The sequence below is a fragment of the Anopheles stephensi genome, chromosome 3, assembly GCF_013141755.1.
Source record: "Anopheles stephensi strain Indian chromosome 3, UCI_ANSTEP_V1.0, whole genome shotgun sequence".
NCBI classification, from domain to species: Eukaryota; Metazoa; Arthropoda; class Insecta; order Diptera; family Culicidae; genus Anopheles; species Anopheles stephensi.
In genome coordinates, this window is record NC_050203.1 from 4245297 (window position 1) to 4269538 (window position 24242).

Below are 24242 nucleotides of genomic sequence, written 5' to 3' on the forward strand. Positions count from 1 at the left end.
TCCGAGGGTACCGGTTTCACAAACACAGACTCTGTGATGGCTTAACGCTTCTCCAAATATCGGATATTGTCTGTCGTCATAATTGGCCTAGGCTTCATTTAAACTCCCTTTAGCTTGTTTACTACTCCAGATGGTTGTAGTTTTTATTTTTTAATCTTTCTTTACAAAATGTTTAAAACTGATACCCCGATAGCGTCCGGTTGCGTTACTGACTTACCTGTGGCCCCACCTGGGCACACCGTAGAATCTGGTCTTTGAGGGACTGTGCAGATCCGTCCACAATCTCGTACTGCAGCACTTTAACGCACGCTAGCAAACGGTTTTTGCTGGCGTCCGCTTCCGCAACACCGGTTATGAACAGGGTGTCGAATTTGGTCCGGAAGAACGACGCTACTTGGACGTAATAGCTCGTAACCTGGAATGAAAAGATTAACAAAACGATGTGACGATGCAGGAGGGCTACTAAGCCTACGCCCAGCTCCAATACTAACCATTGAAACGCAGGATTCACGCGAGCTCGTACTTTGAATAGCATTGCACGTGGTCAGCTGACCGACAATATCCTCCAGATCGAACAGCAGCAAAGGCACTTGTTCCAGCAACGCCTTGCGAAGTTGCTGAAGTCGCAGCATTTCCTTGTTGATGCACGCTTCCACCCCGAGCAAACCGTTGTTGGCAAGCCCGAACACGAGCTCCGAGTACTTGTAGAAACAGAACCGAGCAAACGGACCATTGGCAATGAGCGTGCTCACGAGAGCAGCGACTACCTCCGAGTTGTTGACCGTCGGTGTGCTTTGGTCTGGAACTAGCGCCAGTCGCAGCTGTTCGGCAATGTCCACCAGCGATCTGTTGAACGTTGTGACGGCGGACCCGATCTGTTGCAGGGTCATGTCGAAGGAGTTCATCACTTGCTGTACGCCCGAGTACGCCGAAAGCGAGCTCAAGCTGCTTAAGTCTGACACCGAAGTTTTGACGATAAAAAATCGAAACCCTAACGCGGCAACGCCATTGTTCACAGCAATCCTAACGCTGTCGACCGTATCCCGAATCAAATCGACGTACTGTCCCGGTTCCTGTACGTCGGCAGCCTCCTCGGTCAGTCGAAACACGAAGTGGTCGGCTAACGCAATGTTCTCCACCGTGGTAAGCAGCGTGTACCGTACCACCGGCAGGTAAGCCTTCAGAGTACGCACCGCATACACCACCCGGTACACCAGCTTCGGTCGGACGACTTTTGGTGCGCACTCGCTCATCTCGCCACTGTTCTGGCCCACAACCGCATTCACGGCAGTCTGGAGAGCCCCGAGTGCACTGGCCAACTCTCGCAGACCCACACCGACACGGCCCAAAGCATCGGAAAACTGTGACGGAATGTACCCGCTGAACAGCATCCCCACCTCGGAGTTTATTTCCGTCAGTCGCGTACTCAGGAATCCTTCCAGCGTAGTAACAGCTCCAAGCACATCGTTGAAAAGGCTCACCTCTTCCGAGCTGCTCGAGGGCGCCAGTGTTGCCAGCGGGTTAAGGATATCCTCCAACCGTTCGGAGACACTTTCGCCCACCTCCTGGGTTAGCTGCAGCAGGTTCGATAGTCGCGGATAGGAGGAGTTGAGTGTGATGTACAGATTGGCATCGATCGCCGTCACGACCGACTGAGTTTCACCGACCGCACCGGACACTCGTACCGTTCCGAACAGCGTAGCGTCGAGCCCGAAATCGGGACGTGGCTCACCGGACACTGTACACTAGGAGAGCGGGAAATGGAATGGGAAGATTAAGCATCGACAACCAACCTGTCAAAAGGGGACAATGAAGCAGAATGGGAAAGGCTACTACCTGCAGCAGGCAGATCACGCCCAGCGATAAGACCCAAGTTCCAAGCATCGTTGCAAACGGTTTTTGACACACTGTGTGACAGATTGGGAGCCGCCGCTGCTCAACTTCTTTTATAATAGTTTCAATCGGTGCTGCCCCCTCCCCCCCCTTCTCCCGGCCTTCCTGACCCTGGGGGACGGATGGACAAATAGAACGCACCGTGTACAGTAACGCACCTAAGCAAACGCTACAAATTTCACTCCAAACGCCATCAACGCGTCTGGCAGGATTGGGCAAACAAACAACAAAAGCGTATGTCTAGCCCTATGTTCGTCTGCGCACTGCCAAGACAGTCGGAAAAGTCGGTTACGGTTGCTTCACGCCACTGTTATGCAATGCAGTTGTGACCTTATTTGCCAGACCGTGCTTTACCGTGCTTTAGTAATAACGCTGGATAACGGAGTAAATTTGAAAAATAAACTCCTAAGCAGCTCATCTAATTCATTACAATTGGTTGTGGCTCCCTTAAGGAGCTCAGAAGCTGCTTTGTGGAAGCCGGTCCCCTTAAAGAGCGATGAAGCTGCATTGTGTTATATTTCTTCTTTTTGAGCTATGATTAACATGCAAAAATAAAATTTCGAATGCAAACTAGCACATTAGCCGTTTTACCGAAGAAAATTTTGCATTTTTTAAAAATAGTAGTCAAAATTGCATTACAAAACTCCCAACCACAATCTAAACAACTTCTTCGCCCCTAGCCTAGTCAAGGAATAGAAGTAACTAAACCGTTCTGTAAAACCCCATTCTAAATACTCCCTTTCCACCCTTACAAAGGAAAGATCAATAGCAAAGGTCACCGTCATACGATGGCAAGACAGTTCAACTTTAGCACTTTGCTCTGCTCCACCGCGGTTCAATCCAATCCGTTACGATGGCCTCGCCGTGCATGCAACTTTGATCGAAACGAGACAAACTTCTCAACCGCAGCGTACCTGAAAGGAGGTCGAATCGTTTCGGTCTTCGAACTGCTTCTCTCGATTCTTCCATCCAACGATGGCGTTAAATTGGCTTTGACGATTCGCGACCCCCATTCAACTCGGTCGCTTCAACCTGAAGCCAGCTGGGTGGTCCGACCACTATCGATTATTTATTTATGCTTCATCTTTTAACATAAGCGACGCACCGTCGCCGGGCAGGACCGTCGTCCCACTCGGCTTTCTTTATCACCTTTGCTAATTTCCTCTGCACACCATTATTAACCTCGTTTTTCTTTCCCTCTGTCTTTTTCTTTTGGGGCAGGCAGTGTTGCTAAAGTGGAGTGTTCTATCTTGATACACATCACACGATATTCGCGATAGCTGGCGTTGCTTCTATGGATGAGGGATACAGTTAACCGTTCGGGGAACAGTTTGCTTTCCTGTGTATCTATAAAGAAACAAAAATTAGTGACTGATGTTAGTAATTAACGCTGCCAAAACGCAGCTACGGTTGACGGGGTGGAATGGCTTTCCGTTGCATAAAAGCAAATAAATGTTGAAGGAAGAGTTTAAGACCTTTTTGTCAAGTTTTCTTTCTTTATTCAGCAACACATGTGAAGGAAACTTCAAACAATTATAAGTTTTCGTTCTTCAGAACAGTTAGTTTATTGAAGCACGCGGGAAAACCAAGCGAAGCCCTTAGAAATAATTTCTTACCCTCGAGCAGGAGAAAACGTGATAAACATACACAAAACGAGCCAAACAAATACCCAAATGCTGCATCGTACCACGTACGAAACACAAAAAGAAGTATAATACTTTCACCAATAGAAAACTTTAAGCTCAAAACTTTAATTTTTTTTTTATTCATAAAGAACGGCCTGGTCGTATTGCTCTCAAAACTTTAATACTCGCATCAAAATTTTATATGTGTAAAAGAAATTTTTATTAAAATAATTTAAGAATGTTAACCTCTCGAATGAGATTCCTTTCCGGTAGGGTTTAATAAAGATTGCTATTGTTGTATTTTTTCCCGGGAACGAAACATTGATTTTTCAACTCTCCATACAAGTCAAACAGTCGTTTGAATCTAAATTTTCACAGGAAACAAATTTATTAAATAGTTAACAAAAAGGTAAAAAAACAATTAATTTCGACATGAAAATAATCAACTATACTAAAGCCATAAAAACTAAACCCACCATCGACCAAAATTTTCAAACGTCTCACTTCATGTGGGAGCTACTGTACGTGTCTGGTGCAGCAAGTGCAACACATTATTGTCCTTTTTTCGTCATCTTTCGTGCCTTTTGCCTTGCAAGCTATACACACTACACCAGAAAAGGAGAAAATGTTAGGAATAAAAGTTATCCTTGCATGGTGGGACTGGCATTTTTAAAGAAATTCATTCGTAGTTTATATCAAATAATTTAAAAAAAATTTAGTTGTTTTTATAAAAAGTTTTTTAGTTAAAAAATTTACTGTTCAATAAAATTGTATTTAAATGGTTATTGAACCCTTTTTCCCATTGTGCCGGTGGTCGACAGAGCTTTTTTCTCCCCCCTTCTGTATTGTTCCTAGAAACTGCCAACCAGCAGTTGAGAAACGATAGAAAGTCGAAAACTTTGACCGTGTCCGACGTTCGTACTGCAAGCTGAAATGCAACTCTCGCATGCAGCTGGATGGCATGAAAAAAAAACGAAGTACAGTGCTGGAAAATAAAGCCACTGCATCGTTTACTAGACTCCCCTTCCCTAACAGCTAAACATAGACACACGTACACACACACATGCATACAGACTCCATGCAGCATGTCTTCATGTCGTTGAACGGAAGCCCTCATGCGGAGGGCGGTTTTCGCTCTCCCGCCAGAAATTCCAATCTGGATGCACTTTGCATCCTGCAGGCAACGTGCACCGACGGCTAAGCAGGTTAAAGATGAATGCTACTGCTCGGCTTCCAGTGCTCGCACGGTAAAGTATGGTACCACTCTAAACCTACACCCAAACACCACAGGGAAGAAAAGTTCGAACGTTCTAGTGCTGCTGCTGTTGCTGCTGCTGCTGCTGAACCACCTGAAAAAGGGAGCAAATTTTCCAACCGGCGCCCGGAACGGTTACAGCGAAGGACGGTTTGCGAGTATAGCAGTACCCGGTATGAAGATGGCAGGCAAAGTTCGTCCACCAGCGAACGGACAAGAATGGGAGGCCCAAACACCCACAAAACCCCTTTCCCACCGCACATTGCAGGAAGTGCAGGATGGGCAAATGAAACTTACAGCGCTATGTAAGTGAGTACCCAGGGCAACAGAGGGGATGCAAGCAGTATAGTGTGGAGCAGTTGCGGAGAAAATAATAAATCGAGCTTCGAAAGCAGGCGAGACATACGGTGAGCACATCCGCAGTAAGTAATGTGCTGCAGGAAGAGCTATGAACCCGGTGAAGTAGCACCGGGAAGTGTTTTCATCATCGTAGAAGCAATAGCACTACATTGTCATATGAGTTGTTCTATCCGGGTCGATTATTTGATTGTTTCTTTCATGTTTTTTTTTATTTCATCTTTCGATTTATTTGTCTTTTGATTTGCTTTTTGAAATCATTATCGGTTAATTATTAAGAATAACAACTAAATCTGAAAATAAAACTAAAACCTAAATGAAGGTAAAACAATAGTTATTTGAAGTAAATATTGCAGACATAAAAAAAAATTAATAAAAGTGAAAGAGATATAAATCAAACAAAACCCGAAACAAGCTCATATTGAAGAAAACCAAAAGACCAGTAAAAAAAAGGGAAAACTCATCTTACAAACAACAAAAAACTGCTCTCAAAAAAGGACCTCTTACAACAACACAAAATTACCTTCACACCAAGGTGACAGACATTAAAATTTAAAGCAAATATCCATCACACCACCACCGTACTGGTTTGTGTCGAGATTGCCGGTGTTCTGTTTATTAATTCCAATAACAAAATCCTCCTAAATCATACGCAAATAAATAAACAAATAGCGAACGCTTTTCCGTATCATTCGGCGCTCGACCATCCCTGCTCGAAGCACCGCACCCCACACACACACACACACACACACACACATCCTCATGCATGCGAACCATTCTCACGGGACTGTTATTTCAAGCCCATCATCCACTCTGCCACCGGAGTCTACCGAAAGGCAATAGAATGTGTTGCCATCGAATATTCACTAAGCACATATATGCATATGTTTTGCCTGTCTGTACCTTTTCCTGAACCCACGGCTAACTCCATGACCACACACATACACACACAGAGACAGAGTACTCGAATTGAACCATCTTTTTGGGGAGGCTTAACTTCTTCGCCCTCCCATTCTGACAGGCTTCCGAACTTCCAACACTTCCGCCAATGCTTCACGGAGCGCCCAAACAAATATGCTGGTCGCTCGGCACAAAATAACGACACACAGTGTTGCACGGGAACCCAAGCTCCGATGCTTTCACCACCCCCTCTATTTTTAAGGGTGACAGGATGGTAACAAAAGTTTTTCAACCAAATCATACCATCCTGTTGTTGAAGTAGAGTGTGTGGTTTTTTTTTTTTGTAAGAACTGTAGCAAATTGAAAGGGATAGCATTAATGGGAGTAAAAGTGAGCAAGAGTGAAAGAAACGGCTATTTCCAGTGAAAAAGCATCCTCTTAACTGGCTCCCATCGTGAAGTACCAGGCACCTCCATCGTATCGGTGGAAGCTTTTTTCCCGAATAGGATTTTCACAGTTTCTCATTTTCAGGAAATGAAGTTCTCTTTCTCTTTCCCTTACATAATGCTTACTCCTGCCTATGGTGCTCTCTGTCTAACTCCTTTATTTCGAATAAGTAAACAAAACAAAAAAACACACACACACAGCTTCCCGAAAGCTCGCTCGGTAAAAGCACCACACATTATCATATCATGCAAAACTTTTCATTTCTGCTGCTGCTGCTACACTCATCCTTCCACGCGGTGCCAGCTCAGCTGATGGCCCTGCCTGTTCAAACGGAACTTCGAACAAACCCGATTACACGCCAAAGAGGATACTTTGGTGAGTGACAGAGAAAGGAGATTAGAGAGAAGAAAAGAAAAAGAGAGGGTGAAGGAAAAAAGTGACAAAAGCGACGATGACTACGACTAGACTAACCATCTACGGCAACTGCTGCCCTACAAGCCCCATCCAGTTCGTCCCTACAAACCAGCACGGACGGAGACTTGATATTCCTTCTCATTCACGCACAACAAACTGCCGACTCTCATTTGGGTTGAAGAAATTCACTGCAATCTCTACAATCCACTTGCCAAACTGGGACAAAAATACCAAACCGAACCGGGCAAAGAGCTTTCCCTCCGGTTGTGTCAGTTCCAGTCCACGGTTTGGGAAAATGTTTCAAACCGTGAAAGCTTCCACGTTTTGCACGACTGACAAAAAATAGATACACACACAGATACAGCACAAACACACCGAGGCAAAGTAGAACCGGATTCGGAAAACCACCAGTATTCCCCCCACGTACGTTTCTCGACCTCGCCAGCTTCCCTCCTCTCGAGCAGCCTCAAGCAGCAAGGCAATGTGCTTCGGGGAAAAGGCGAACAATTTTTGTTTGAATAAATTTAAAACTTCATCCTCTGTTTTCCTCTGGTTTCCCCATTTTCCATTCACGCAGCGCAGTATGTGACGGCCAAAAGACAAAATAAAACCAAAACAGGAAAAAGAGAAACCAGCACCCAACAAACCAACCCCCCCCCCCCCCCTCCTCCCCCGGATCACCGTTTGAGTAGTTCGTTTTCCGAATGATTTTCCACGTCCCACACACGTCCACAAACGCGCCGGAACAATGTGCGATGTGGTCTCGTTCAGTCGTTTGGTAGAAGCGTTTGGGAAGCGTTTTCAGTGGGGAAGAAAAAAGAGAGAGAGAGAGAGAGAGATAGTGAGGGTGAGAGAGGAAAGCATGATGGTGTGATACGGACGATACGGCCGTGTACACGTGACATGGGAAAACTGTCCTTTAGCAGGTAAGTAGGAAGGGACACACAGACACACGCATCGGCACAGGACGGATGGTACGTTTCGATGAAAGTTTTATCTAGAAACGCATGGTGGGATCGGGTGCGTGGATCGATGGTCAAAATTAATTTATTTTGTCTTGAGTCTTTTCCATATTAAGGAAACAATGTTCTCTTATGCTCATGTGTGACTATTTTCTTATAAAAAATTCTGAAATAATTGTTCAAAAAATAGCGAGAGGTAAGTGAGGAATTATTCGGCCCTAATTATTATTTTAATTAATGCACTGCAATGTAAATCGCAAACCGCAAAATAAAATTAATATAGTGTTTAAAATAAATGTGTGGGGTTTTGAGAGAAGTACAGAACCAAAACTAATCTACAAGTTTATTAATTTGATATAAAAAAAACCTTTTTTTGTCCACGAACCCTGAAAATTATCCCACTGTGCACAACGCTTTTCAATAATAAACCATGTGTCCTTTACTTACTGAAGCTTCAAACAAAACAACACAACAACCAAAAAACACCAACAAACACACACTCACACACTCACTCTCAACTCTAGCTCGGAACGTCCCGTACCGTACGACAGCGAGCGAGCTTTTCCAATGGAGCAACACGGTAACGATCGTAGTACGGCCATGGAACGATGAACGGAAAAAAGGTCCTCCCTTCGTCTCCTCCCATCCCTCCATATCTGTCCACGTCTGTCTTCTGTCTGTTTAATCCTTCAGTCAGAACTGTGAACCTCTCCACAGTCCACAGATACATGCTCACTTTTTTAACCACAAACACGTTACCGTTCAACGTTCATATGTGTCCTGTGTGAGTATGGACGAACAGGGGGAAAAAGCGGGATATCATTGCAAACGTGTTGGCCCCAAAGCCAGTCGGAATGAAGAACTTTTGCTAAAACGGCAGGCAGCTGCAACAAAACTAAACTCGAACACATACACACACACACATAAACAAATCTGAGTGCTGCAAACAAATCTAGTGAGGAAAATGGGAAAATGGGGAATCGTTTAAAAGCACAATACTGGCAAATTTCATTGTAGCGTTTGATTTTCTGGAGTTGGTCTGGATGGTTGGTTTTTATACTCATAAGTGATTTATAATAAAACATAAAAAATTATATAACCTTAGTAACTGTTATAAAATATTTCACGATGCCCTTTTATTCGTTAATTTTAATATTTTCTTTGATTTTTATTTTGACTTACTTCACGGAGCGTTTCCACGATCACTGCTGCTTGACACATAATCCTTGTCAGCGCACCAACATGCTTATGAGTTTTATCGTTTCTTCGTACTCGTGAATGCCGGCAAAAACAGCAACCATAAAGGATGGCAAAAGATGCTCCAGAACCGAGCTACCTCTACCTCTTGACAGCTTCCAGTCCTCACTCTACTCTTCCACGCTTTTTCCTAACGAAAGGCGCGATTGTGTCCTTTGTGTCGCGCATTCCAACTGTCAGAGCCAAAGATAAGCAGCTACGCTCCGCACCGTACCAGGTATGTGGACTTTTCTTCAGCCAAATCATCATTATGCCAGACACGAAGCGTACCGCACTCGCAGGACACCCGTACGATACAAGACGCGCAAGATTCTGCCCAGTCCTCGAGCGAGATGAGTTTGTTGAGTTGTTTCGTCCAGGCTAAGCCGAGAAGGATAATTTGTTCAAAATGATTTCCGATTGGAACACCAATTCAAGTCAATCTCTGGGGTCCGTACAATCCAAAGCAAGCTAATGGATTCTTCTGAAATATGCTTTTCCAGCGTAAGACAACAGCCAGTGGAAAAAGGGGCCGCTTTGCTCCAAATAATTTATTCCTGCTTCCAGTATATGGCAAATTAGTTCCACTTAACACACATTTTATCGTGTTTTCAATTCCGGCAAGCACAAAACCAGATCACAAAACGCGATGGTGGCCGACCAACCATCGTGGAAAATTAGTTACCATTTGTCGGTCTTTCGCCTATTTTCCTTCGTTCCCGAGAAAAGCCCTTCGCCATCCGCACGCACTCAACTCATCGCCAAACTTTACGCCAGATCTACGACAGATTGAATACATTTTGCTCTCCCTACTAATCACTAACAGTTTATCAAAACCCTTCACGCCAGCCCGGCAATGGCCTGCCAGCTTTCCCGCCTTTCATCGCCCGACGGACCCGACCCGACCCGGAGCCAAATTTAATCTTCTCACTCTTCACTCAATCTCATCAATTTCAACGAATGCGAGCGCGCTACTTCGCCCGCGGCTCCCCAACGTCAGTAAGTTTCCTCGGGAGGCTTTACAGTGGCTGTTGATCCTTGCCCTGGTGGTGCGGCTGCCTCTCCTCTCTTCCTGTGCCTTCCTTCCCGTCCCCTACTTCAATAAGTAACATTCCACTCGATTATTAGAAGATACAATAAATAAAAACCGATTTGCGAGCGGAAGCGCTAACCCGGGATGGGTGTGGGCTTTGTGGTGGAATGTGCGGTTCACAAAACAACCGACACGGGAAAGTCGGGAAAAGTCAGGCAGCCAGTTCAGCTGCTCGGCAACACCGACTAATGTCAACCGAACCGATGACGATGGGATGCTGTGCTACTGCCGTCGTGTTTTCGACGGAAAAGTGGAAGGAATGGCTCAAGCAAAAAAGTGGCCTGCGGGCGAGATGAGGCGAGAAAATACAGAGGGAAGGTTGATGGTGGGTGGGAAGAAATTTCCTCGCAGCATGGAAAAAGCGCGTAGATAAATATGCTCCAACGCTGACTTTCGGCTTACTCCGGCTGGCTCCGGTACCAAGAGAAAATTCCAAACACGAACAAAAAACCCAATTCCACGCAAACGAGCATGTACGGCAGGGAGCGTTTCCCGGTGGGCGCTTCCCAAACACCACCCAACCAAACCCCATCCACAATCCCGTACATGGGCAGCATAATCAGTATCACCAACACCGGTTCAATCTGCTTTGCTGGGGTAGCGCTGAAGGATGTTGTCCTCTTCGCACGCCACGCATTTCCGCCCTTCCTTTGCATCGGGCCGTTGTTCGAGTGGGAAGGAAAAGGACTCTCTTGAAAGGGCGCTCCTTCTCACTTATCTCTTGTGGGTGCTCGCAGTTTAGTATAAGCTGACTGTTGCTTTTCCGACAAAAGTGAAGGATATTTTTCATGTATTATCATTCAAGAATTTCTTATCAATTATTTACCAATTAAAATAACTAACTTACAGACAGATTTTTATTTTATCTATATAAACATAAAATAATGTATAATAAACTTAAAAAGATATCATAACTGTATTAAAGACCAGTAAAACATTGTTCCACACGAATAAATTTATAAATTCACATCTTTGCACGACGCAAAGCAGCAGCGCATACAAATGAACCCCCGTAGACACGAAGATTTTCCTGCCGCTGTACAAACACTCACACACAATCCGCTGCTTATATTCTCCATCAAATCACGCGTAGAGAAATTTGCAACCTCAGTAGAAACGAAACCCACCGAATAAATGGAGAAATTTCCACACAGCCGCCCAATTCCGGTTGCTGCAGACCGCCACCATGATGAGTTTTTGCCCAAGACGCAAAGCAAGACGAGTCCTTTTATTGTTTCCTTTCACGTTGCCGCCATTGTTGCTTCCGGACGGTGATCCGCTTTACGCGCTCCACACCACACCGAGAGATACTTTCACTCTCACGTAGTCCTCATCTTCAGCCCGGTTCCCGAGCTTCGGGTCGGAAGCAATAGAGCTCCTTTTCAACGGACGATTTATACGCTCATAAAATGGCAGCGAATCGTGACCAACCCCGAGAGGGACCAATACACACACACAGAGATAGTAGTTGCTCGGTTCGGGTTGATATCTGACGGCATCAACACGGTATCCACTTTCAAATTGATTAGGTAAATAGTAAGTGACGATTAGAGGGGAGCGGGAAGGAACGATGTCCTTGGATTTTGGGGCAGTAGACGGGAGATAAAAAGAGCGAAAGGCACGATTGGGCAGGAAATAGATACACGGGAGATAAACATCTAATAGGGCAGCGGGCCACCTTAGGTGGGCCCCATCGACCATAGGCCGACCGTTTGCTTCTTCGGAATGGTTTCATCAGACCCAGCACACATAGCCGGACCTGACTGACACGCAACTCTATTAATGGATTTTTTTTCTTTGGAAGGCAAACTGTTTATCAAATCCTGCCTCGGGTGAATCAGCTGGACAAATAGGGACCACTGAGACTATATCACCCCCGAGCACGGTTGAGCAATAGACTGCACCAATCGACAACTTCATCCGTGGTGCAATGTTGAATCAACTGCCATGCCTGCCAACTCCGAAAAGCTTTATAACTGTCTGCGACACCGCCTTCCCGTCTGCAGACATAGTTTGCTGGTGGAGCTAGGTGTCAACCCAACATGGAATCGCTGCGTTACATTTGCTGGATGTTCTGTCTCGTGCAGGTAAGCCTCTGTTCAGGAAGTAATAGTGGCCCACCCATTCTTTCGCCGCCTTTTACAGATCGCTACCGTCAAGGGCCGACCGGACTTTGGCACTTCCTTCCAATTCTCGGCTTCCTCTACCATCGGCCGGATATCGGGTGAGATATCCAGCCTGTTTGCCACGATCGATGATACGCTAAACTTCATGATCTCCGGCGCGATCCCCGACAGTGCAATGAAGCGCGAGCTGATGGCAGCGTTTACCGAAGACTTTTCGATCAGCGCAAAAGCCATCACAGACCTGCTCCAGGAGGCTCCTAGTAGTACGTCCAGCATGGACACAACATTGAGTACGGTCCGCACGGCCTACAACAATTTCACGACCTATTATAACGCCAATGCAAACAGTTTTCTGCAGAGCACCTCGCAAAGCTTTGGTAACTATCTAACCACGGAGCTTTACAGTGGGTTGGAACACTTTATGCAAGGCATTTTGCCACTGTCAACTGCCCTGGGCATGCTGCAAACATCGCTCGATAGTGCCTCCGCGGCTGAGGATGTACCGAGCGAACGATTCCGAATGCTTGTCCGGGCTTTGCGACTCTTGAAGGCGCACGTCCCGCTCATGGTCTACTCATTCCAGCGGGTCGGTGTGAACCTTCAAACGGCAGACACATTTTACGCCACCTTCAAGCAACACCAGCAACAGCTGCCGGCTGAATTTATGGCCGAAACGGTTGCCTTCAGCGCGGAGCTGTCCACGATGGAGGAAGCCGTTGAGGCGAAGCTGAGTGGTGTCGAGGAATCGTTCAACTACACCGTCACTCAGATCGAAACCGAACTAACCGGGGATGTGCAGAACCAGGTCGGGTTTATGCAGTTTCAGACCGCACTGAAAACCTTCGCCAGCCTGCGTTCCTCGTTTGTAAAGAACCTGAAAGAGTCGATAGTAGTAGGAAGCACGGCCTACCGCGCATCGGTGGTGGCTTTAGTCAGCCAAACGTATTACTTCGATAGCTCCGTCCCGCTGGACTCTGCGGCCCTAGACCTGGTCACGCTTCTCATCCAGTCCAACGTGTTCGACAAGGTGTGCTACAACAAATTTGCCGCCCTGGTGGCCGATCTTCCCACTTTGGGACCGATTCGATTAGCCGAATGTCTCAATACGGAGCTGCCAAGGTTACGCAAACTGGAGGCAATGATCGAAACGTACGGGCTAATGGTGTCGTACGATGATAAGGATCTGTGGCACAACTTGAGACCCTGCCGAAGTGAATTTGCCGCAAGCAGCTGTATATCCGAGGTAAGGGCGAGCTCATCACCCCCCGCCCCAAAATAGGACATTCCAGCGTGTTCATTTGTTCTTGTCCCCGTCCAATTGCAGGTCGGCGCATTCTATCCCCGACTGGAGGCTGCACGCGACGATGACGGTGAGACCTGGGCTGGAAACTTCTTCACAGCGGCATTATCTGCCAGCCTGCACCGAATCGGGCTCTGCTTCCTCAAGACGAATTTCTTCACATTCCAAAGACAGGTGCCTACTTTTAAACGAAACATTGCGAGTTGCTTCAGTGGATTGTAATGAGCTTGTGGCCGTATCGATTGCCGAAGGATTTAATAAATTACCGCTTTTTTAACATTTTGTTTCGGAAATTTTTTCTACGGTCTTTCACTGAACGAGCGTGCACGGGTTGCTTATACGATATTTGAGTGTTGGATTTTCCTAGTCACGAGGACCTAATTCTAGAATAGTATATTCAAATACATTTACACACTCAACCTATTCTTGATGGTCAGAGTTATCTCATTACTTGTGGGGCATCGCATTCTTTTCCATACATACATTTCATCAAATGAACACAACTATGACGCTAAGAACCTCAGATATTAAAACCTCGACCACTTCTTGATGAGCTGCTAGTATGTTGGGTCATCAATTTCGTCCAACCTGAAGATCTAGCTTTCCCAGGAGTTCTGTAGTATTAAGATAAGAAATTATGGCTAGATTCTAGCTCAAGACATTAAACAACTCTTCGTTTGCTACGTCAAATTGCGTCTTTATTTGTCTTAAAAATATAAATCCATTGCACACCTCACAGCTTCCGGCTCTCCATACTGTACGGATGTTCAAGAGGTCCTTGCTCACTGCATTCAACAATATCGCTTCTCACCTGATCGATGTTCACGGTAAACACCGTCGCTTGTGTGTGGTACACACACAGACGCAAACGCGCATTACTGGCAGTCGTTTCGGCGATCGAAAACTTCTCGATAGCTTCCAGCTTTTCTTCCAACTGTGCCGCAAGCCGCTCGTACAGCATAGTCACGATGGTAACACATTCGCTACGCTGCTCCAGCACCGTGCAAAACTGAAGATGTTCTACGAGATCCTCCACGTCGTACACGAGCGTCGCGAACATGTGCACCAGCCCGGTCTGCAGAGATCTCAGGCGTGTGTGCTCTTCGTTGAAACAAACGACCAGCCCATCCGTTAGACGTGTCACGAGCTGCTCGATCAGGTGAGCAAACTTGTGGAAGCAGTAGAGTGAGTAAGGCCGCTGGCTGATAGTAACGTCGGCCAGCAACAGCCCAAGGTTGTAGATGCTGCTGAACCTGCCTACCACCTCCTGCACAAAGGCGCTTTCTTCCCTCAGGTTGTCAAAGTATCTTCTAACTACGCCCACCACTCGATCCCATTCGGTCGTCGACATCTGCACCACCGACTGGACTGCCGTTTGTAGTGCACATTCCGCAAGGTTCTTGGAAAAGCCACACAAAGTTTGCACGAAGGGTGAGGCAGCCATTGCGAGCCCACTGACTCGTTGTTTGGAGCAATCGGCCTGCAGCAAGGTTGCGTTTGCCACCAGATCGACCTGGCTCTTGAAGTAGTGTTCCTCATTTTCTACAGCCGTCTCGGCTAGTTCCAATCTGCCCGAAAGACGGCTAAGGAAGGCATCGGACTCCCGAATGTTCTCGCCCGTCGAGGCGATCGTGTAGTTTAGGGGCACAACGTTCCCTCGCACAACATTAACGGCTCGATTCAGATTATTCACAAACAGCCAATTGATGTTGGATGGACTGCTGGCTGTTTGAATGGCAGAGACCAGCTGTATCAATGCTCCGAACATTTTCTGCACCGAGTCATGCAGCGTTTCGAACGAATCCTCTAGCTGAAGGCTTAGGTACTGTCCCACAAGTCCACGGATTTCGCCAACGATATCCACTATATCGCTCACTCCAATCGTCTGAAGCCGGGACACGGAATAGATCAATGGTTCGAAGGTGCCGACCACATCGCTGTTGCTGGTGGTGGCAGAGTTTAAAGCCATAGCGAAAGCCGTCCCAATGGTGGTCAGATTGTGGACTAGGTATGTGACCTGGTTTTGTAATAAACCCAGCTTTTCGTAGGACGAAACGAGCATAAAGTCCATGTGTACTGTTAGCTCCTCGAATCGCTCCTCGACACGCACGGCTGTACGCTGAACAGCCACACTACCTCTGATCGATACATCCACTCCAAAGTCTGGTGAAGCTGCCACAAACGAGGTCTGGTGGAGAAGGAGGCGCATCTTTCAGTAGAAGAATCCACATTTCCAACATACCATTCTACCAACCTGTAGCACACACACGGCAAACACCAACAGCACGCTTGCTTTCTCCATGATCATCAACATCATCATCAACACCACGATCGAGCACGAGCAACTAACTGCAGCAGGCTGCAGTGGCACAGATGGTTTTCTTTTTAAAAATTCTTCCCACCCACCAGTTCCGATCGACTAGTTTGGTCAGACGTAATTAGGCAACGCTCATTTGTCCAACTGATAGCTCCAGAAAGGCAAACATTTGTTGAACTCAATACCAAGCGAACAACCACATTTCTTCACCTTTGTCTGCCGTTGCGGCGATATCTCAGCTCAACATTAAACAGCACATGTTGGCACCACAAATGCCGAAAGGTTCTCAAATGAATAATTTAACGTCTACGACACGACCGTTCTGGGTGGGTTCAAAGGGTCTCTCCCTCTGTAACGAACGATACACCCCATCTGAAGATCTCCACCATTTCACAACCCCAACGGGGATGTAACGCTGTTTGATTGTTTTCAAACAATATGCCGAAGTGTTTTCCGCTGCCAGTGCGGCATCTTTGTTGCACTCAACCTACCGCCCCTACACTGCACAACTATTCCGGCCCACCTCAAACCTTCGTCCTTCTCGTGCAACATGTTTCCCAAAAACAAAAACCACTCGACAAGAAATGGTTTTGCAAATGAATTACAGCGCCATCATAAATAGCAGTGTTTAGTCTGGGTGCGTACGGCAATAATAGTGTTTCCCCGAGGGCGCCCGTCTGCAACGTCGGGGACGAGGCAAACAACAGAAGGTTTTCCAGCAGCACCGCTTTCATCGGGACACTTTAATTGCGTTTCGGTTGTGAAAATTGCGGCCATGGGGCCAAGCCACACATCGCGCTAGTAGTAGTCGTAGTACAACTACGCCGCTCCATCGGCGATGGACGGGGAGGGGGGGGGGGGGGAAGCCACGCTGGTAATGAGTTGTGATGGTTTAAAAATAAATCTGATTTGTTTACATCGATACGGTCGCTGATGATGAAGGGGGAACCATCGTCAAGGACTCAAGGAATTTTGTATTTCGGTGAGCTTCGTTTCACTCACTCTTGGACTTGGCATGGTTTTGAAGGTGAAATTTTACGTCATTTTGGATAGTTTTGTACAGTTTTCATTTGACGCCTAAAGGTATGCAATATTCATGCTTCAAGAGCTTGCCTCTAGCGATTAAATTATGAAATGATTAGCGGATTGCAAACCTTCAGGGGTATTATTTATTACCATTGAACGAATTAAGAAAAATGATATCGCTTAAATTATATTAACGAATTCTTAATACGAAAATGTCCATGCTATTCCAAAACCACTACGACCTGTATCGTTTCATGGTCATTTGGCAATGTCTATCACAACGCTCCCCATATCAGGTGTAGAGATCACCGCTTCAAGAACGTACCGAAACGTGAAAAATTAATATTTAAGCAGTTGGTTCCGTTTCGGTCCTCCAGCACAATCCGTAGCTTCCTGCCAGACCGCTCTCACCTCGCCTCATTACAGCGTGAACGAACATTAAACCCCACAGAAGAATAAACCAACAGTGCCAGTCCCACCGCTTATGCCTTCGCATCGCACGCACATCCGGAACGATCTCGGCCTGTTTCGGTGTGCTTCCCACCACCCAATTCTCCCCTTTTGTTTGTAGTTATTATGTAACGCCTTGGTGGTGAATTGTAATCTTACGACCAACCTGTAACGATTCGCCAATAATTTTATCACCCTGCTTCCACCAACCACCCCAAACGCTGGAGATGGTAATGATTTATTATACCTCAGGGGTACTTCCCTCGCTTCCGGAACAGAGCAAAATGGTGAAAAGGAAGAAAAAAACTCTTCGTAAAGTGTTTTCCTCCGGTTGGAAAATAAAATCATCCCCTGTGCGGTGTTTGATAGGAGTTCGAATCTCTTTGAGGTTACAGTGAAAGTGGCACAGCCGCCTACCTTGAACGGGTTATGAAGCGTTTCAACTTTGGGTAGAAAATCAAACTCCAGCCAAGGACCAAACGTTCACCATTTAAACAGCCTCTGATCTGATCGCACCATTTGGCAACGGTACTTCCTATATTGATTTTTCTCCCACAGAAAGCCTTCCCGAGCTCGAACTCTCGGGCCCGAAACAAAAGAGTGAAGATGCTACCGCCATTTGCTCGGCGATGCTTGGAAAAGCCCTTGATTTTCCTGCTACCCTGGTACGGTGGTCGAAACGATTGAGGGAAAGTTCTCTCCCACTTTCGAGCTGAGTCCAGTGTGTGCTACTGTGTGCCAGTGTTTCTACTGCTGTATTTTCTCCTCTGGCGCGTTGAGCACTCGCCGGTTGAGCGCTGCTCGGCGCTGGAGAAGTAGCGAACTCGAGCTGGACGAGTCGTTGGGAAATTGGGGAAAAATCGAAATCTCTTCCTATTATGTCTTTGAGCAGTAAGGCGAAGGAGAACTATCTGTCAGTTCTCCTTTCAAACGTTCAAACAGAGCTTCCAAGCCGTTTAATTTTTTCTAGAAAATCCAAAAACCAACTGTTTAGCACTGTTGCTATGCTGGTTGCATACCTTCAGGCGAGTTGTTAAAAGAAGCTTGTAAAGTATGCAATTTGGTGTACAAACATCGTTTCACTATCTCCTTTTAAACCCATTTCACTATTTCACTGCATACATACTGTAAATACTGCTGAAACACCTACCATGCGAGTCCCATGTACGCATAAATTGCATACATATTATCCCAACATTGACGTATAGGCTCTTGAGAAATTATCTTCGACCGTGTGACCGCAAGCTAGTAATCGAACCATTCCCACGGCTGCCCAGTGTCTGGGCACACTAACCCGAACCCTGAAATTAATTACCAACGGCAGAGATCGAACGTTCTGATTTCATGCTCACCAGCCGACCAGGCTGCCTGGCCCTGCCTCGGGAAACAGCTCCACCGAGAGGGAAATAGTTTCTCGAAGCTTTCATTCTTGACGCGATTTGGTTCGGAAAGTTCGCCAAACAAACGGCAGAAATGCTTGCTCCGTCCGTATCGCCGCAACTACAGATTGGACGCACCGGAACACACGAGGAATCTTATCAACCCTGGCTAGCCTGTCAGCGTATGTACTGCATATCCATTAATACCACTGTCGCACGTCCTAGCGTGTGGGAGCGTGTATCCTGAATTCCGTGCAGCAAACCCCATGTACACGCTGGACAGAACGCTCCGGGCTGGCCGTGCACTTCGCACGGTACACATTCCACGGTACTGCTGTCCCCGGGAAGCAATCGGTGAGCGCTCGGTTTCGCAACGGGAGCAATACGATCCGGCAAGCAAATCAGAAGTTATCAAGTATTCCGGACCGGAACGAACGGGCAGCGGTGGCGCTGGCGCTCGAGTTCGACAACAGCAAGCCCTTTTGCTGGAAAACGGCCCCGCAAGCAAACAGATGCAGATACCGGCTCACGGGCTAGAAGAAGTTATCTCGGAAACTCAAGAAACTGTGCGCTTCGGGAAGAACCCACGCTTCCAGGAGCATGGCCCAAACTGCACCGTACACTTGATTCTAGACGTTCGATGTTGTGCATAGTTTTGCACTCGCCGTCTCAACTGCCGAACGCCATCCGCCTCAAAGTCTCGAACCGATGAGCCAGGGAACCATAGCCCCGACTCATAAACTTCTCATGGACAAGTTCGAAGAATTCAAGAATTTAAACCAATCCCACCGTACCCACCGTCGCCAGTCACACCGTGTGCTGGACGGTATCCTCAAATAGCTCACATGAAAACCCGTTTGACTCGTTTTTCCTCTCCAATGCACGGAGATCGAGCTATACACCCCACCCCCCCTCCCCCCATCCAGTCTGCCCACAACCTCAACTCAATGCACCATCTTGCATGCACTCGAAGCTGACCGAAACGCTAGATGCAAATGTATGCAAGAGCTTCGGCAAAAGGACTTGAAATAGACACCCCAGCAATGTCTTACGCCTCCTTACGAAACACACTCACACCGATTTTGCGGACGTCTTCATCAGGGGGAGAAAGTCTACGGAACTCCCTGCTTCTGGTAAATGCTAGCAGGGAAGAAGGGCCGAACAATTACTTCCGTATCCGGTGCAGGCATCCCCACCCCATGATGAGCAAGCAGAGCAAGTTTATTATTACGGCTGTAATTAAATAAATCCCCTCGCTACCAACGAACGCTGCTGGCAGCAGTGGGGAGTTTAAGTCAAAACTTTATCCCACTGAAAAGGCAGGACAAATTAGAGACAAAAAAGTTATAATAGTGTCGTCTTTGTTACCCCACATAGCAAGCTCTTTTTCTGCTCCTAAATCATTTAAAAAAACCACTTTGTTTCCGCCCGGGTTCGAACCGGGGACCTTCTGCGTGTGAAGCAGACGTGATAACCGCTACACTACGGAAACAGATGCGGAGAAGGCCGCTTGCTTAAGAACCAATGAGACATAGCCTACTATTCCAGTGTTATTTTTATATTCGTTATCTTGTTTCGCTTATCAGTGGCGCTTAACAAACGAAAGGTAGCCCGAAACGATTAATGGTTGTGGATTACTGACGTTAAGTATAAATAATGCTCGAAATGACTTGATAAAGTATCAAAAAGACTTACATATTCAACTCGTGGTTTCGAATGTTGTAATGCGTTTTGATGACGGTTTCTTTCTTTTTTCCGTACTTTTAACGTGGCTGTCTTCCTCTCTGTCAAGAAGTTATCTTAATAGCCTTATATCCTCAGTAACGTTTCTACATTCCAGCATATTATGTCAAAGTTTGTGTGCAATAGTTTTCGTCGATTGAGAGCTAGCGTTAGTCGCCCGAGGCTTAGCCTACTCTAAGCCTCCTCAAACAGTCGCATCCGCAAGATAAACAACACTTATCCACCCACTGGCAGACCGGTGGTCGGTGAACAACATAATCATCGAGCACTGATTGATAATGATAAGAAACTCTAGCAAAACATACTAATTACCATCGATTTTGCTACTTAACGCTTCACATCCAAGCCAGTCCAGTGCTTCCAAGTGCTCCTCACCTCAATCCAAGGGTGAGTCGCCGTAAGGTACTTTAATTATTTCCGCTCAGAAGCGCCAAAGGATGCTTTAAAGTTGTCCTAATTTGTGCATCTGCATCCATTTTCGTTAAATGGATTTGTGAGTGATGGGAGGTGACTTTGCTTCAATTTTAATAAATACATTATGTGTATATGAAGCCAAGAATCGAACAAGATCCTTTGAACCTTCCTCTACCAGCACCAGCAGTTTGACTGCTATTCATTCAGCAACACACGCATTCATCCGGCAGTCAAGTGTGTGCAGGGATGAGTTATTGGTGCTGGACACTAGTAACAACTCTATCGCTACACCATCCCGACCGGGACGCTCAGGTAGATTAATACGGTCCGCCTTCGCCAACTCCACCCTCCAAACAATAGTCAAAATCGGGCTGTTTGTTTAATAGTTATGCCTATCAATTATGCAAACAATCTGCTATTCACGTCCGAGCTTCTAGGGCGCTGCACAAAGGAGCCGTCTCCATCCCGCGAGGCAATGCTGCACCGATGATTAAGACGTATCGGTATCAGGGAATAGCTCGGAACGGATGGGCTTTGATGGTGGAATTCTCGCTCTAAGCCGTCCTGTGGGGTAATTTAACGTTTCACAGATCAAGAATAGTGGGCCACATACTTAAGGATACAGGGGCGGTGGCTTTCTTTTTTTGAGTATCCTGATGCATCTTGCTGATGCTCTTGAACGTCACTCAGAAAACAAAGACGATCATGAGTGCATTCCCGTCAGCCGCATTGACAGACATCCCCCCGGGGTGGTGCAGAAACTCTGGTTGGGAGAAACGGTATAAGCGATGAATCAGCTTACACTGATAGCTTCCTGTTCTGGGTGACGCTTTTCCATTTCCATCCTTAACTCTCCGTTCCTTGGGGAGCTTTGGGGACCTTTGGGGCGCCTGGGAGTCTCGGTAAGCGGGAAGTTGTCGCTCGACGACCCAATCAATAACCTAATAAATTAATTAGCTTCGAATCGCCGCTTCGCATCTCACCTTCCGCTTCCCTGCGGAACACAAACACAGCCTGCCACACCGCGTGCACCTGAACAATAGACAAAGGATTAACACCGAAGCCTGGAGTTAATGAAGGAACGGGCAGGAAGTCACGGCATCATCCGCGACTGCTGTCCTGTGTCATCCGATGATTTCTGACCCTCTCGCACTCTCGCTTCCGCGACCGGAACCGGATCCACTTGCATCGCCAGGCGTTGATTTGTCCAGCAAACAGTTACAAATGCCGAGAAGTTTCAGAAATTCTCCAGCAACTGCCTGTTGCCTGCCCTCCGACACCTCCACCCCCCACCAGAAGTCGATTTGATTAATGTTTTCAAACATAATCAACTGCAACGGGGTGTTAAATGGTTCACCAGATGGAGAACTAATGAGACGGAGAACAGGACTTGACTAGGCAGACATCAGGGCAATCCATTGAGCCGTCCTCGTCCTCTTGTTGGTAGTTACACGTTGTGAGTGAACTTTTTACTCACTTGCAAGTGTGATGGAACAACGTTCGCGTGGAGTTCCAAGGCTGTGAGAATGGACGAGGCACCCTCTCGCACCAACTGCTGTACGGCCCAATTCCCAGGACGATGATGTACCCATGGTTCTGGCTGTCGGAGCGCGGAGATTGTTTAACAGCACCAATCATTGTTGTTACGAGCCTGATTTTGTAAAACGTTACCGTCATGTGAATGTTTGTTGTTTTGGGGAATGATTCCCATTTTTTTGATGTTGGTAGATTTGTTTTTCACTGGGCTATAAAAGGATCTCTTTTTCAGTTTCACTTTTTTTAGCTTCGTATCTAATCAAATTATTGTGTTATTCTATTATCAAATGTTACCCACTCCGCCATTACTACTCGCGCAATAACTCACTCACAAAAAAAACGAAGCTGTCACTCGCTCGGTACCCAGTTCCGAAGTGAAACATGAGCTCCCTCACGCTCACTCTCACTCACCGTCGGACTTCGTCTAATCGATCTCCACGTATCGAAGGCAGATGCAAGCTGGGACGACTGTCGCAGGCAAGAAGGGATAACGTTTTTCGGTTATTGATACTGCCAAAAGTTACACATGTTTGTGCACAAGCCTCTCGCCACTTGTTGTCCCCAGCGAGCCTCGGTGGCGTATTTTGACAGCTCCCATCCACTATCCGACCGAACCGAGCATGCCAACCGGCCTGGGGACTGAGTCGGTACGGCTCAATTACACACCCGATTACAGATTTGTCGTCGGTGTCGGAGTTGTGTGTGACAGCGTTTATCAAATAAAACAAAATAGCAAACAGAAGAAAAGAAACAGAGGGATGAACAAAAAAGCAGCCCCGGTAAATAAAACCAGTTTATCATCGGATACTCCTTTTGCAGCATACACACTCACAGCCACCCCGGGGAGGTGGTGGTTCGTGTGGGATGGGTTCTTTGTTTTTATTTTTGTTATACATTCTCCCGCTTTTTTTTGTCCACGCACACGAACGCCATTCGATTTGGTAGACACATTTGGAATCGATTTGTTCTCGGTTATGCTAATGCCCAACGGGATGCCCCCTGTCCTCCGATCTTCAGCCCAGGAGGCAAATATCGGTTGGTTTGGATAGAAGCGGAGTATCGCATCACGTTCAGCACCGGACACAATTTTTAACATAAACAAAAATCTCACGCAGACACACGTTCCGCGGGCGCGCAACAGATATATTTATGTCCCGATCGATTCGTGCAGAAGTGGAAAGAACAAAAAACAAACACACCCAAGCACGGTAGATTGGAATTTTGCACAGTTGACTCCTGGGGACTTGGTGATAAATAAATTTGCCTAATTGAAACATGACAGCCACACAAACTCCGAGGTACTCTCTGTTTCGGGCAGTCCAATTTCAATTCGAAAGCCAAATTCCAATCACTAACCGCAGGAAGGGAAGAAAGAGCGCCAAATTGACAAGAAAGTATTATTTTCAAGATAAAAATTCGCTGAGCACTTGTGGCTATCTTTGTTTCAGTTGAATTATTCAATGGAATAAATCTGCAATTTTTCGGTGGTTTTTTCACCAATCGTGCTAAGCTGTGCTAAAAATAGTCACACTCTAATAAACTGCTCTTCGATCTCTGTTCGACGGCGAGTTCCGCAATTCACTTTGGCACTCGCATTCCACGGGTACAGCTTGTTGTATTCAGCATCCAGCCGTAAGCCACCGGCGTACTACCAAACCGGATGATTTATGGAGTGTTGAACGATAAAAACCCGAATTGAAACCACGCTTCGATTGCATTTTTCTCACGGGTGTGTGTGTGTGTTTGGGTGTCTGAGTGGTCCACGCGTA

At 46.6% G+C, this 24242-nt stretch overlaps 3 protein-coding genes and 1 non-coding gene across 5 annotated transcripts; 1 reads left to right on the forward strand and 3 right to left on the reverse strand.

Moving 5' to 3' along the window:
- Nucleotides 1-108: 108 nt before the first annotated feature.
- Nucleotides 109-1902, reverse strand: LOC118510193. The gene is made up of 3 exons (XM_036051716.1): nt 1837-1902; nt 492-1745; nt 109-415 (listed from the first exon to the last, which is right to left on the reverse strand). Exons 1-3 carry the CDS (start codon nt 1882-1884, stop codon nt 206-208), a joined length of 1512 nt encoding a protein of 503 aa, XP_035907609.1. The 5' UTR covers nt 1885-1902; the 3' UTR covers nt 109-205.
- Nucleotides 1903-11671: 9769 nt separating this feature from the next.
- On the forward strand, nt 11672-13870 carry LOC118510195. Of its 2 annotated transcripts, XM_036051719.1 has the most exons (4): nt 11672-11711; nt 11987-12269; nt 12328-13551; nt 13633-13870. In XM_036051719.1, exons 2-4 carry the CDS (start codon nt 12225-12227, stop codon nt 13828-13830), a joined length of 1467 nt encoding a protein of 488 aa, XP_035907612.1. In that variant the 5' UTR covers nt 11672-11711; nt 11987-12224; the 3' UTR covers nt 13831-13870. The 2 variants fall into 2 exon arrangements, with proteins under 2 accessions (XP_035907612.1, XP_035907611.1); XM_036051718.1 differs by lacking the exon at nt 11672-11711 and having other exon boundaries at nt 11849-12269.
- A 471-nt stretch (nt 13871-14341) lies between these two features.
- LOC118514279 lies at nt 14342-15999 on the reverse strand. Its single transcript, XM_036061021.1, has 2 exons — nt 15863-15999; nt 14342-15796 (listed from the first exon to the last, which is right to left on the reverse strand). The coding sequence occupies exons 1-2, from the start codon at nt 15926-15928 to the stop codon at nt 14342-14344; spliced, it is 1521 nt and encodes a 506-aa protein (XP_035916914.1). The 5' UTR covers nt 15929-15999.
- A 4200-nt stretch (nt 16000-20199) lies between these two features.
- Trnav-cac lies at nt 20200-20272 on the reverse strand. Its single transcript has one exon. It is a non-coding gene; the product is annotated as a tRNA-Val (tRNA).
- Between the last annotated feature and the right edge of the window lie 3970 nt (nt 20273-24242).